Source organism: Caretta caretta, chromosome 10, assembly GCF_965140235.1.
Source record: "Caretta caretta isolate rCarCar2 chromosome 10, rCarCar1.hap1, whole genome shotgun sequence".
NCBI classification, from domain to species: domain Eukaryota; kingdom Metazoa; phylum Chordata; order Testudines; family Cheloniidae; genus Caretta; species Caretta caretta.
In genome coordinates, this window is record NC_134215.1 from 3,286,170 (window position 1) to 3,300,755 (window position 14,586).

The window sequence follows — 14,586 nt, forward strand, 5'->3', positions numbered from 1 at the left end:
GTAAGGGGCCCACACTTGCCTTGGCTTTCTTCTTGTTGCCAACATACCTGAAGAAACCCTTCTTGTTACTCTTGACATCTCTTGCTAGCTGCAGCTCCAGGTGCGATTTGGCCCTCCTGATTTCATTCCTACATGCCCAAGCACTATTTTTATACTCTTCCCTGGTCATATGTCCAACCTTCCACTTCTTGTAAGCTTCTTTTTTATGTTTAAGATCCACTAGGATTTCACCGTTAAGCCAAGCTGGTCGCCTGCCATATTTACTATTCTTTCGACACATCGGGATGGTTTGTCCCTGTAACCTCAACAGGGATTCCTTGAAACACAGTCAGCTCTCCTGGACTCCTTTCCCCTTCATGTTAGTCCCCCAGGGGATCCTACCCATCCGTTCCCTGAGGGAGTCGAAGTCTGCTTTCCTGAAGTCCAGGGTCCGTATCCTGCTGCTTACCTTTCTTCCCTGTGTCAGGATCCTGAACTCAACCAACTCATGGTCACTGCCTCCCAGATTCCCATCCACTTTTGCTTCCCCAACTAATTCTTCCCAGTTTGTGAGCAGCAGGTCAAGAAAAGCTCCCCCCTAGTTGGCTCCTCTAGCACTTGCACCAGGAAATTGTCCCCTACATTTTCCAAAAACTTCCTGGATTGTCTATGCACCGCTGTATTGCTCTCCCAGCAGATGTCAGGAAAATTAAAGTCACCCATGAGAACCAGGGCATGCGATCTAGTAGCTTCCACGAGTTGCCGGAAGAAAGCCTCATCCACCTCATCCCACTGGTCTGGTGGTCTATAGCAGACTCGCACCACTACATCACTCTTGTTGCTTACACTTCTAAACTTAATCCAGAGACACTCAGGTTTTTCTGCAGTTTCGTACCGGAGCTCTGAGCAGTCATACTGCTCCCTTACATACAGTGCTACTCCCCCACCTTTTCTGCCCTGCCTGTCCTTCCTGAACAGTTTATAACCATCTACGACAGTACTCCAGTCATGTGAGTTATCCCACCAAGTCTCTGTTATTCCAATCACGTCATAATTCCTTGACATCACCAGGACCTCCAGTTCTCCCTGCTTGTTTCCAAGGCTTTGTGCATTTGTATATAAGCACTTGAGATAACCTAACTTGAGATAACCTTGAGATAACAGTCTTGGTCTCTACTCAGAAGAAGTCACTTCCATCCCACTGGATGCAGTCTCTGTCCAATTTTTCCATTCAGATTGAAATTTGTGGGCCAGTCCCAAGTTTCACAGGGCTTAGTCTCCTGCATCCAGCCTATGAGACAGTTAGGGCCTCCTGCATTTCAGATGTGTTGCTACACCATCCCTGAATGATGACTCATTTCTGTGTCCAGGGGTCCTGAAACAATTTTTACAGTGGGGGTGCTGATGGCGGAAACCATGTATTTGGGTTTATTACTACTTAAAGCCAGGGGGTGTGGCAGCACCCCTAGTTCCAGCCCCTATGCCGGTGTCCTTCTTATGCTGACATGGCACCTTGCAGAATCCTAACAAAACAGCTTCCTTCTGCTAGGGTGTGGCCTGTTGATGCAGTGGTCGCGATTTGAAGACTGTGGCATCATCATGCAGCCTTGGCAACAGCCTCGCCCCGCGGGTGGTGATGTGAGGATTGTGCCAGCACCAGGCAGTGGCAGAGCGGGTTGTGACATCATACACTGGGCATCACATCAGCCTCACCACATCATCCCACAGGCCAGTGTGAGGCTAGTGAACTGTCCTCGCACCACATGCCAGGACAACACCGCACTTCCCGGGCCATTTGGACAGACCGGGACAAATTAAACTTGGTTGGAGGGAGCCACTGCTCCAATGGTCTTGGTTCAGCAGACAACGCTCTTCCGGTTGGGCTGACAGAACTTCCGGTTGCATAACGGCTTAGAAACCGGAACTTCCGGTCCCGTAACGGTCAGTCATGGCGGGATCCTTAGAAGTCGTGTGACCCGGGCTCTGCCTCCCCAAGAATCTTCCCAGCGAGGGGCGGGGCTCGGAGCCTCCCGGTTACTAGGCAACGACCCCTCCGTGACTAAACGATTCCTGAGCAGCCGGCTACTCGGCGCTCGATTAGCCAGACCTGGAGGGCGCGGCGCGGCGCGGCGCTGGCGGGGGGGGGTCCTCGCGCCGGAGGCCTCCCTCAGAGCCGGGCTGAGTCTGAGGGGCTGGGACCCGGCTCAGGGGCTGAGCCCCCTGGGCTCGCTCCGGCCGGGAGCCCCGCGGGCCCCTGTGTGACCCTGGGCGAGTCGCTTCCCGCCCTGCCAGTCCCGACACGGTCAGCGCGGGTCCGCCAGGCTGCCGAGCCCGAGCCCGCCGAGCCCGGGGCTGTTCGCTTATCTCGCTGGCGACGGGGTTAAGCCCAGCCCCGCAGTGCCGCTCTCGGGCCGCGGCAAGAGGGGGCCCGGGGTGCGGGCTCGCCTCAGGAGGAGGGCCGGGGTACGAGCGGCGGGAGGGGGAGCTGTCTACGGGAACCGCCCGGACGCGCGTGGGGAGGCCCGGCCCGGGAGTGTCCCATTGCTCCCAGTGGCCTGATCCGACCCTCCGGCGTGCAGCGGTTTCCAGGCGCGGGCCCTGGGGCAGGAAAGCCTTTCCGGGGGGGCTGTGTCGCCGTGGCTGGCGTTCGGTAGCGTGGTCCCTCCGGCCGGCCGGCGTTTGAGGAGCCGCGAAAGGGCCTAGCAGGGTAGGAGCCGACCGCAAGTCCAACAAACCTCCGTAAGGCTTAAGCAAGTAGAAGTGATGGCTTGTCAGTGCCATGCAAAACTGCAGGTGTCATCAGGCTTTAAACAGAGCTTGGTGCAACTCTTCCTTTCCCTTCCTTGTATTAAAAGGGACCCGAAATGTTGTTTGTTTGTTTTTTAAATCTAGAATATCTGTAGATTTTTTTTCAAATGACAGATTAGTACTGTTACTTACATGGTGATATCACCCATAGATCCCAGTCGGGGCTCCATTGTGCTAGGCGTTATATAAACACATAACAAAAAGATGTTCCAGCCCCCAATAACTTACAGTCCCAAGTAAAAGACAAGCGACAACAGGTGGATACAACAAATAAACAGAACACAAGGTAAGAGTGATAAATGCAGATGAGTACATTTTAAACCAAAGATGAAAATCAATGCATTTGTCTAGACTTCAGGGTTCTGAGTTTCCCCACGTTTATTACAGTAGCATCCGTTGGCCCCAGTCTGCATTGAGCCCTGTTATGCTGGGCTGGGTGTAAATACAAACGGATTACTGCCCTAAAGGGGCTGAAGCCAGTTATGGCTCCTGTTTTGGCTGTATACGCTTCTAAAATGCTTCATGCACACTATTGGAGCTCTATAGAAATACGTAAGTAATGTTTTGAACTAGATTCTTTGCCCCAGTCTGTGCCTTGCCAGAGTATTTGTGGAGATTTCCAGGACTTCTTTCCATCAGAATTGGTTACTATTTATAAATGTTTTGATAAATATTGTGCAGCATTTCTAATCCTAGATACCAGCGCATAGAGGCTAGGTACACTCAGCAATAGGCAGCGCCAATAAGCTGCTTTTTTTTGTTGCAGGACTCAGGATGGACTTTTTGGCTCTCTTCATAATTTATCTGCTGTTAGTTCTGGCTAGTGTTGTTCTAGTCTGCATCTATTCAGGAAGGAAACAGAGTTTTCCTGCAAGAGGCCTCAGTTGCATAACTCAGGTAAGGAGTCTAACATTGGTCATATTCATGTCATGTTATGGTCATGTCTCCCCAGTTTTGAGTATGGGTACAAACTGAGCCTCCGGTTTTCAGCTTTGTCTCTCTGACTGGCTGGCTGTGTTAGGCACCACACTTAAATTTCTCAAAAAGAAAAGGAGTACTTGTGGCACCTTAGAACCTTAGAGACTAACAAATTTATTTGAGCATAAGCTTTTGTGAGCTACAGCTCATTTCATCGGATGCTTTCAGTGAATGCATCCAGTGAAGTGAGCTGTAGCTCATGAAAGTTTGTGCTCAAATAAATTTGTTACTCTCTAAGGTGCCACAAGTACTCCTTTTCTTTTTGCGAATACAGACTAACACGGCTGCTACTCTGAAACTTAAATTTCTGAAAAGGGTCATAATTTGTATGGATTTAAGCATGTTTCTTGCAACACCTATGTATATCCCATAATGCTCTGAAAACAGAAAAGAGCCTGCTCCTTATTTGTTCGGGGGGCGATCCTGGCCCATCCTCTGCTGGTTGTGGGCCCGCTCTTAGCAGAACTGGTGTGGTTTTCTTGAGCAATGATGATGTAAGGAGGCCCACTGATAGGTGGCAGAGTCCTGGGGGCGGGGGCAGAAAGAGGCTGGAGATGTGGGGGAAGAACAAGGGAAAATTGCCTGCTAGTGGATCCTCCAGCTGTCTTCTGCATGAAGAGAGTGGGGGGGCACTGGGATAGAGCCTATTCCATATAACCACGTCTGTATTCCTTGGTATGTTGATTTTTTTCAAGGAATTTTGGTAGCAATTCAATGGTTTTGAGACCTACTATGGACATTTCCATTATGCCGTATGCCGTACCCCTCTAATTAGATGCAAGCCGGGATCAGGAATGAGATACAGTGTCTTTCATCTGTCAGTCATCCTGCACACAGTGATGCACAAAGCTAGTAGCCCAGCTGGTGGTGACAAAAAGTCTAAATGACCTATCTGAAATGAGGTCACTCTACATGCCATCTGTGAACTGGAATCAGTCTCAGCAGACACACTGAAATCTGAGTGGGCCATGGAGACTGAATTCCCCCCTCTCTTTGTCTTGGGGTTCCTCTGCTTCAGGGTGAGGCACACTGACTGGGAGGCTTGTGTTACAGCAACTGTGCTGAACCTGCTCAGTAGATAAATGAAAGGTTTCCAGGGTTCTGAACCCACCACAAAATGTAGTTGAAACCAATGTTGTTGCTTTGTTCTTACCCCATACAATGGAATAACCATTGTATGGGGTAAGAACAGAACTTGCTGTTCTGTAATATAAAAATTACACTTGGTCAATAGCACTGCAAAATAATTCTTAAAAAAAAAAAAAAAACACACACACACAGCAAGAAACCTGACTTGTCATACATTTACAATATTTGTAGTTCACATGAAAATAATTGAAGGGCTGTTTTAGTTGAGAGAATATAGCAAATGGGTCATACACAACTGCAATTTTAATAAAAAAAATACTTCAGAAATGCTACTCGGTATTATGTATGCAATGTTATTTGCTAGAATATGCTAACGAATAAGGAGAATGAAGACCTTTAGCTATATGAGGCATTTTTCTTTAAAAGGGGATTTAAAAAAATCATGAGTGTTGCAAATAAATCAGAACAAGAATAAAAAAAATATTCCTCTCAAATCTGTCTAAATGAAAAGAAATAGCCCAGTACTATAAGCAGGGAAAGGAGAATGAAAAATCCGAAAAGTCAGTGAAGTAACTAGATACATTTAACATTAGTTACATGATTATGAACAGTTTTTGACTTTTATTATTGTACTTTGCCAGTAAAGGGAGCTGGGCAAATTGTTGATTGTATTTCTTCGTTACTTAAAATGTGTATCGCAGTGCTGTTTATGCAACAAACTAAATATTACAAATACCATTTGTGATGTAAAAGAAGTACTCACATTTCACCAAAGAAATAAAATGTTAAAATATCAAACTTAAACAATTGCAGGGTAACTTTAAAGGGGTTTTTATGTATAAACTGTATCTTTAAAAAAATTGGTTGGTTTCTGACTGTAGTCCAAAATGCATAAACCCACCGGTTTGTTGAAGGTGTGACTGGTTGCATTATTTTAAGCACCTCAGATGTAGATTTTGAACAATATAAAATGACTTACTTACACACACCATAGCTGTTTCTAGCTCTCTGGCAGGTCAGCGTCCATCCCACTGTTCTTTTTTTCATGCTGCCAGTATTCATTGGAGCAAAATGGTTGGCGTCTGTATGCAGTTCTTTCCACATTCATATCATCTTGCTTCCATAACACCGAAAGGCAACATTTTTAAGAGCCTTTTTGCTTTGGTTTGAATGCTGTTTACTTCAGTGGTGTGCGGGGGGAGCCCTCTGAAACACACAAGCTTCTTATGCCACCTTAATTTTTACATAAGGGGGGAAATGGGGTGTTTACTTCTGTCTTCTCTTGGATGCAATGATAGTTAGAGGATAGTAAACATATTTTCATACAGTTAATTTAAAGTCAGATTCTGAAAGTTGCATAAGAGGGTTGTTTTTATATCTATTTTCTAATGCCTCTCTAACAGCAGCATATAGCCTCCTGTTTTTTAAAAATTTTCCATGAACTATCTTGTAGTATGAGGCAGACTTGTTAAAAGTGGAATACTTACCAACCCTCCCAAACCTGCCTGACTCGTCTGGCTTGTGATCTTGTCACATCTAAGATAAAAGGCCTTAGTGCAATTTTTTCCCCCCACATATTGCAATTTTGCTTTGCTGCTGCGCTTTTTGCACCATTGGTGGAGAGGTGTGTTGCTATAGAGATAAATCATCTTCTCCCTGGCAGACAGAGACTGCACAGCACTGAGTGTGCTCAGCGTGTCACTGAATGAGAACAGACAGGTTTTTTCCTTAATTGTTTATGGCTGTTTTTGAATTGACAATTAGAAAAACATGAAGCTATCAATCTGTATATTCTCAGCATCACACCTTTCCTGGTCGCTTCTTGACTTTCGTTATAACCCTTTGGTTTCATTCACTCAACTCTATGAAAGTTCTTATTTTGGGCTAAAACTTTCCATGCTTATTCTCAGCCTAAAGGTGCTCTTTCCTTTTAAACAAAACAGAACACCTTTTAAGGTTTTTTTAAATCACAAATAACTCAAACAGCTGATCTTTAAAATTTCCCAGAATTGGTAAGATCTGGGGTGAAAAAACAACTTAGTTAGATGCTTCTGAACACCCCATCACCATCTTTAGGTGCCTAAATACCTTTAAAAAACTGGCCCTCTGTGCATCAGTTCTCTCCTCTCCCCCCCCCCCTCCCCCCCGGTAAAGTGGATATAACAGTATCCACCTCAGAGGAATTAGGAGACTTTAGTGGACTAATGTTTGTAATGTACTTTGAAATCCTCAGATGGAAGGTGCTATAGAAATATCATTTTTGTTTGAATTTTTCACCACAAAGAGGGAAAAGTGATGTGCAATTCAGATTGGTATCTTCATTTGCTCCAGGTATCTTCATTTGTAATCCCAACATGGCTTCAAAGAGCAGCACAGAGGGTGCTTCACAGGCTCTTCCACACACGGTACCATACTTCTTTTTTCTTTGACATCCTTTTCCTGAACTGTTTCTGATCATTATTGGTGGCAGCCTCCCACTGGTGCCAACAAAGCTGTGAGAGATTGCTCTTAGAGGTGTTTCCCTCTTGGCCAAGGATGTTTGTCTGGGACTACAAATTCTCTTTAAAGTTAGCTGTGCTGTTCTCTCTCTCCTTTGCTTGCTGTTGAGAGAATGGATATCCAAAAGTATTTAAGCAAATTTTACATAGCATAGCTCCATAGTTCTGAAAGAGTGAACCACATGGATAGATGTTAGTCACGTCACTTAATGTATTACTGGCAGGTGCTCAGAAACTATGGTGGTAAAGGTGGTATAAGAACATAGAATAGAGCTTTTCTGTCGTTGAGAATTCAGGCTATAGTAACCCACATATTGCTAAGGCTATAAAACTGATAATACAGGTATTCATCCAAATTACTCTTGAACAGCGAAATTTAATTGATAGGCACATCTTTCCCTTAATCCATAGTAATTCCCCCACTTCATGGGTGCACTGATTTTGGGGCACAGATTCAGCAAGATGTATCTGAGTATCTAAATGCCAGGGAGATGGCACACTGACTCAGTTTAAATGGCCCACCTAATGGGATATACAGTATGATTTTAGGTGTGAATTAGTGTTTGCTATCATTAACTGTCCAGTATGCTGCTCTTTTGTTCATAGTGCTGCTTTCTTTCTCTTATGGCTGCCAAATTGGTCAATTTTACTTTAATATTTTGTTTGTTCAGTGCTTTCAAAGCAGTTCATGGGATCAAGGTGAATCTCTGTCAGCACCAAAGTGTTGTCTAAGAATCAGCCTGTTCCTGTGGCACACTTTTGTGCCCATGGGGGTCTATTTTGGTGAGATTTACTTAGAGCACCCCCTCAAAGACATAAAAATATTGGAATTATCATAAATTTTGGGAACTCCAGCCTTGAGATTTCTCCTTATTTTTAGGTAAAGCTGTGTTATTGTGGTGGGGTTTTTTTATTTAAAAAAAGAAAGAAAGGCAAGACAGCAGTTGGCTAGACTGCGTGCTATCAATAGGGAATCCCAGTTAGAGAAGTTAGTTTGACCATGAGCCCGATAGCAGCTCTTCCTGAGTATGAGAGAGCCTTTGCTGCTGAAATGTCACCTCTGAATGATGCTTATCTTGTATTTAGAGCACTGATTGTGAATTAAGCTGTCTTTTTCCCTTTTCATTACAGAAGTTGCCTGTTCGTTGTCCTGCATTTAGCCTTACAAGTGGCAGTTTATGGTGAATACACTTGGGAAGTATTTGGCTACTGCCAACAGCTAGAGTTCAGTATTCATTACCTTCTGCTGCCGTATTTGTTGTTGGCTGTGAATATGGGGTTCTTCATTCTGTGCTCTGTGACCAACCCTGGTAAGTTCATATTTGTTTTGAATTGTTGCCTTTCTTGGGCAATTGTCATTTCGCTTTTGACCTGGTGCTTTCTCCCACCACCCAAGGTATCGTGTAATTGCCCAGAAATGCTCTGTGTGTCATGCCTGATTGATAATTCGTTCCATTGGATGGTAGATAAGAAGTGGCCCCAACAAACCCCATTTCTTTAATGCTCCAAATAAGAAGTGCTGAAATAAGTGATGAACAGTTTGAAATGTACTCTCTGCACTTGCCCTGAAAAAAACAGCTGTGCATTATTTTTTTTAAATAACACTTTGCTATAATTAGCTCTTAATAAGGAAGAAAGTGGGCTAATTGCTTTTGGTGTATTTTAGTAACACTCTCCAACGCCAGGAATATTCATGTTCACCACACAGTGTATTTCTGTATAACAAGCAGATATTGTGGTTAAATCAAAGGAGTCGGGAGTCCCAACAGAAGACTGGGTTTTTATTCATGGCTCTGTCACTCACTAATTTACTTGGCAACCTTCCTCAAATCATCTCACTTTTCTGTTTGAGTACTCGATCTGCCAGTCACTGCTATATTGTTAGTTGCTGCTGTTTGTATAGATTGGCTTGGTTAGAGGAGTGAGTGAGCCGGGAAGAGGTGCATACAAAGTCACAGAGTGGTAGAGTGAAGAAAAAGTCCTGGAAGAGTTTTGAAAACCAGGAACATATTTACTGATCAGGCTTTGGAGATAAAAAGCCAGGGAAGATGATGTATTTGTAGGGCATTCATTTGCTTTCCAGAGCTCTAAAGTCATCATCGCTGTTACTTCATTGGTGAGCAAATTTTATAACGTTTGCTTTGATTTTCCTGTTTTTGGGGGTTTGTCAGGTTAGAAACTTCAGTATTCTGTGAATATATTTCTCTCTGGAAAGATGGTGCAACACCAAAAATGGGCTTCTGTACTACTATTTCCACTCACTACAGTCTTCGTAAGACTGTCGTCCCCTTTATGATTCGGACAACGCAGACAAATTCAAAGTGCAGGAGCAGCCTCACACAGTGTTAAATATTCAGCACTTCTTGATTGAGAAATTTGCTGCTGTAGTGTTGTTTCTCTTATAGGTACAATAACACAATCAAATCAGGAGTCCTTTCTAAAGGCTTATGGATATGATGGAGTAATGTTTCAGAAAAGCACCCTGTGTCCTACGTGCAACGTGGAAAAGCCAGCCAGATCTAAACACTGCAGTAAGAGTCTTTATCCTTATGCTTGTCAAGGATATTAAAAAACAATTTACACCAGATTCATTTGCTGCTGATAATTGCAATTCACCTGCATTTAACTTAGTTATCCAGTTTAATTATTGCAAAATTATTACATTATTGCTCATTTTCAGGGAGATGTCAAACCAAATTTATTAGCAACATATTATGCTGCCTTTAAACTACTCTACTGAGAATATTATCCTGGAGACCATATCTTGGTTAGTTTCAGGGAATAAATTGCAAAGCAACCTTTTGGCCTAGCTTTCGTATTTTACTTCATACAAAGGAAACTGGCTAGTCAAGTTGGATCCTGATATGGAAAAGCTGTTGAGCATCTGAGGTGAAATTAAAAGCTTTTACCTGCCCAGGCCCAAGCTCAGGATTCTGTGTTTCTCTTGCTCTATTTGATATCCCTATCACTTTAAATGAAGCAGAGAACTGTACCCTCTACCTTCCAAATGATGCTTTAGGTAGCACTAACAGGAGAAACCTAGATCCCTGGGCTCCAGCCTTGGCTGGCAAGTAAAAGAGGAACTGTTTTGTTTTAATCCCTGTTAATATTTAAAAATTATGTTTCTCTTGCTGATTTTGTAATCTGAAACTATCTTATTTGCTTAACCCTGAAAATCCATACACAGTGGTAACAAACGAAAAGAGGATGAAACATTTCATTTACCATTAATGGTAACAAAGGTCTTTGACAAATGTTCCTTGGCTCCTCTCCTATGAGTCTTCTGGCCATAAAAGATTCCTTAAGAAGGAATCAGAAGTCTGGATATATTCCTACAAACCACACTGTATGCTCCTGTGCACTCTTCTACTAATCAAATGTCATCAGGCACGCACATGGCTATTCTCATATCTTAATGGCAAATCCTGGTCCATGTTTCTGTATTTCCTTAGTGGAAAAAAATAAACTAAGCTCCATAAAAAATCTCATTGGTCATTTAAAACCCAAATAATTGTGTTGTCTTGTGTTTAATTTTTGATCAGGTGTATGTAACAACTGTGTACATCGTTTTGATCACCACTGTGTTTGGGTCAACAACTGCATTGGTGCCTTCAATATAAGATATTTTCTTGTTTACCTCTTCACTCTGACTGCCATGGCTGCAAACCTTGCAATCATAACAGCAGCATTTCTAACCAAGGTAGTGCTGCTATCAAATATGATGCTTGGAAGTTACATTGATGATCAGGGACAAGAGCATGCAGTTGAGATTCTCTTTCTTATTCAGGTAAGCTCACTGTAATGTCTGAGTTTTAACCTACTTCTGGGTTTGTAGCCTGAAAAAAGGGGTTGTTTAAGTCTCATCTCTTAAGAATCTTGCAGTAGGTCCAGCAGTTCTGTTGTTTTGTGGGGGGAGCTAGCCATTATAGTGAACCCACTTTTCTGTTCTAATTAGAGGCATAATCATTTCCAAGGAACTTAAAAATATTTTAGAACGGCAATTTCTTCAGTTTCCAAACCAGTTATATCCAATATAAATTTTTGATCTCTCTAGAAATAACCTTATAAACATCAGTTACAGTATACACTACTAACATGTTTTAAAGTAGTTCACAACCTTCTTTACTGTTTTGAGATGTCCTTTGCAAGAGATGTTTAACTTTTATCGGCCCAGAGAGGTCTTGGTTTAAGATCTCTGGGTGTGCGCGCGCACACACGTCCTGACCAGTATTTTTGCTCACACTTAAACAAAGGTGAGGTTTTTTTTAGGTGAGTTTTTGAGTCTCTATAATTTTTTTCTGGTGGGTCTCGTGCCTCGCTCTGGAAACCTTACCCTGGCATTTTCTTTTCATTTGACACCACCAACTACTGCGATGTTCATACTCTGTTAATGTCACCATACTTCTGGCTGAGAAAGGAAGACTCACCTTTGGAGCCTGCTTAAGCATGGCTGAGTGATAGGGAGCAATCCATCTCTATCTTCCATGCCCTGAGCCAGCCAACAGCTCTGTCAGCCAACTCTCAAATCCCAAGTTAATTTCTCTGTCTAAAATGGAACCCATCACCCTAGAATTCAGATATATTAATTCATCTTTGTGTAGTATCTTCACAACCGCTCTATGTGGGATTTTAATCTGGAAAATGTCTTAACTAACACTGAATGCATCCGATGAAGTGAGCTGTAGCTCACGAAAGCTTATGCTTAAATAAATTTGTTAGTCTCTAAGGTGCCACAAGTACTTCTTTTCTTTTAACTAATACTAAAGCTGTGACCATAAATCACCAAAATCCAATAAATTCAAAAGTGAACCAGGTGTCACCATTAAGTTCTTCTATATCGGTATTTTTTATCTTTATGGTGCAGGTCACCCACACAGTCTTGTGTTCAGTCTGCAAATTCAGAAGCTTGAGTGTCCTTTCATAAACATATTCTGTGAGGAAAATAAGTTCTTGAAAATCTTTGAATTACTAAAGGCTTCATATGGGATTCACCATCTCTGAGCTGGTTATACTGTAGTTAATAGAGTGAAATCAAAATGTTTTAAAATGGGACTTTATACACTATGACTTTAAAATAAGTTACTATTTTATCTGTCTTTGCAGCACCTGTTCCTGACGTTTCCTAGAATTGTCTTCATGCTTGGTTTTGTTATTGTCCTCTCTCTGGTGCTGGGGGCATATTGCTGTTTCACTCTGTATCTGGTCCTGACTAACCAAACATCCAATGAATGGTATAAATCTAGAAGATATGAATGTTCTTGCTGTAAGGCGTTGCAGCCCCATGACAGGCATATTGTTTACAGAAATGTTTATTCTCAAGGAGTTTGGGTCAATTTAAAGGAAATCTTTAAACCTCCTACAAGTTCAGAAAAAAAGAAAAAAACATGAGGAAATAGTTACGTATTTTTTAATCTATATTTACTTTTTAAACTTTTCCTGAAGGATTTAACTCCAAGAAGAGCTTTTTGCCAGCACCAAGGACTCTTGAAATGATACTGTGCTTTTCATTAAGTGCTGTAGCTAAAGAGTTATTTTCCTAAATGACTCGATTGTAAAATATATTTTTATAAAGCTGATCATTGTCTGTGGTGTTTGCCAAACTTCTAGAATGAATGTGGTAGTTATTAACAGTGGGGACTAAGGCCGTGGCTTGTAGGCCTCTTTAGAAAATAGCTTCTTTGGATGTCGTAGCTCAAAATTTCTTAAAAGGTCTTCTATCAGTACATTATTTGGGTGACAGTATTAAAGCAAATATACTGTACTTGAATTGGCTGACCAACTTCCATGTGTGTTAAGGACTAAGTATAGTAAGCGTATTCAGCAGGAACGTCCACATCTGATATCTAATGTTTTTGTTGTAACTATGAAAATGAAGTCTTTGAGGAACTGCATGGAAGTGTTTTTTCAAATGAATGTATAAGACCTTGAAATGGCTTCTTAAGGAATCTTAAGGTGAACAGATCATGACTCTCCTAGTCTTAAATCTTACTGTTTGGCTTCATCACACCTATGCAAACGTATCCAATATTACACCACACTGTACAGCTCTTTTTGGATTTACATATTATCTAGGTCTTGCTTCTCTGGGAAGGCAGTGGCTTTTGTAGGGCTGCATTATGTAATTGTTGAGAGCAGAAATTTAGGCTGGGATCGCACTACTACTGTTTCTACCTCATCTTTGAGAGGGCTAAGAAATTATTGTATTCTGTATTTGCTTAGATGCTATCCATGACAATTATTTAATTTCATTTGATTTAATGAACTGGAAATTAATTCTCTTTACACATCACCAGTGTGGGTTTTAGAAGCAATAAGAAGCTGTGAGAATGGTCTCCTTTGGCTTACTAAGCCAAATGTTTCCCTGGCTGTACTTGTGATGGATCTGTAATTTGTAGAAAGTAGAACGTGTCCCTGTAACATTGATAAATTTTCCTAAGAGGCGTGCTGGCTTATCATGGAAGTTCTTTAGAGTGGGGGGGCCATCTTTGTGCATGTACGAGGTACCTAACTCATAACTAGGGCTCCTAGGTGCCACAGCAAAAGAAATACTAAATGGGTGACAGAGCCTTACCTCATGATGAAGAGTATGCTTGCTAAAACAGTCTTGTGAAAACTATTAATCTCTTCTTGTCAGGAAAAAGTTACATTTGCATGAATGAAAAAGTATAAATGCTGGCTATGTAATCTGCCTGTAAACATATAGAGTGAAACTACCTATTTTTTTTAAGCTACTGCTTTATGGAAAAAACAAAGATGCATCATTTCATCCAGGAAACAGTGCTATTTTGGATCTTCCCTTCAATGCTCTTTGCAATGGAAGCGCATGTGTACGTAGGAGGTGACACAGGCTGAGACTTGATGTTTCAGTGCCTCAGTTTGACACTATGCCCTGATTTTCAGAAACTGCTGAGTTTCCATCCTCTGCAAATCAAACCCAATTATAGGTATCTTAAGTTGCACATTGAAAATTACTAGTCACTTTTGAAAACTGTGGAGATAAAATTTAGGTATGGTTGCTTTGCATATGTAAAGGTAGGACTTTCTTATAGAAAAGTGCATGCTTTTTTTTTTTAAATCTTCTGAGTCTTTGAAATTGTGGTTGCGTAGCCACCCTTACTATTGCAGAGTCCCACAATCAGTATGGGATTTGTGTTGTAAAACTTAAACCTGAATTCTGGCAGAGTTGATACATGATGTAAGCTGAGTGGATGGGCTTATATTTAATTATTCCTGA

The 14,586-nt window shown here is 42.0% G+C and overlaps 2 protein-coding genes across 10 annotated transcripts in view; one reads left to right on the forward strand and one right to left on the reverse strand.

The window, feature by feature from the left end:
• GRID2IP (Grid2 interacting protein) overlaps window positions 1-6,935 on the reverse strand; it is a 109,057-nt gene extending 102,122 nt beyond the window's left edge. For 4 of the 5 annotated variants that reach the window (XM_048867698.2, XM_048867695.2, XM_048867696.2 and 1 more), the window contains exon 1: window positions 5,838-6,935. In XM_048867698.2, coding sequence (XP_048723655.1) covers window positions 5,838-5,958 — 121 coding nt within the window. In that variant the 5' untranslated portion in view covers window positions 5,959-6,935. Of the gene's footprint in view, window positions 1-5,833 lie in introns of all 5 variants that reach the window. The other variant, XM_048867699.2, reaches the window with a different exon arrangement.
• Window positions 1,926-12,928, forward strand: ZDHHC4 (zDHHC palmitoyltransferase 4). 5 transcript variants are annotated; one of them, XM_075133369.1, is made up of 8 exons: window positions 1,926-2,020; window positions 2,939-3,073; window positions 3,554-3,684; window positions 7,186-7,259; window positions 8,484-8,662; window positions 9,758-9,883; window positions 10,895-11,139; window positions 12,456-12,928. In XM_075133369.1, the coding sequence occupies exons 3-8, from the start codon at window positions 3,562-3,564 to the stop codon at window positions 12,738-12,740; spliced, it is 1,032 nt and encodes a 343-aa protein (XP_074989470.1). In that variant the 5' UTR covers window positions 1,926-2,020; window positions 2,939-3,073; window positions 3,554-3,561; the 3' UTR covers window positions 12,741-12,928. The 5 variants fall into 5 exon arrangements, with proteins under 5 accessions (XP_074989470.1, XP_048723668.1, XP_048723667.1 ...); XM_048867711.2 differs by lacking the exon at window positions 1,926-2,020 and adding an exon at window positions 2,088-2,718; XM_048867710.2 differs by lacking the exon at window positions 1,926-2,020 and adding an exon at window positions 2,088-2,686.
• Window positions 12,929-14,586: the final 1,658 nt, after the last annotated feature.

Bases quoted from the DNA above. Each gene is read 5' to 3' on its own strand.
- ZDHHC4 (XM_075133369.1), top strand. From the start codon at position 3,562: ATGGACTTTTTGGCTCTCTTCATAATTTATCTGCTGTTAGTTCTGGCT. The intron at 7,260-8,483 runs GTACCATACTTC...TTTTCATTACAG, and splicing joins CACAGGCTCTTCCACACACG to AAGTTGCCTGTTCGTTGTCC. The intron at 11,140-12,455 runs GTAAGCTCACTG...CTGTCTTTGCAG, and splicing joins AGATTCTCTTTCTTATTCAG to CACCTGTTCCTGACGTTTCC.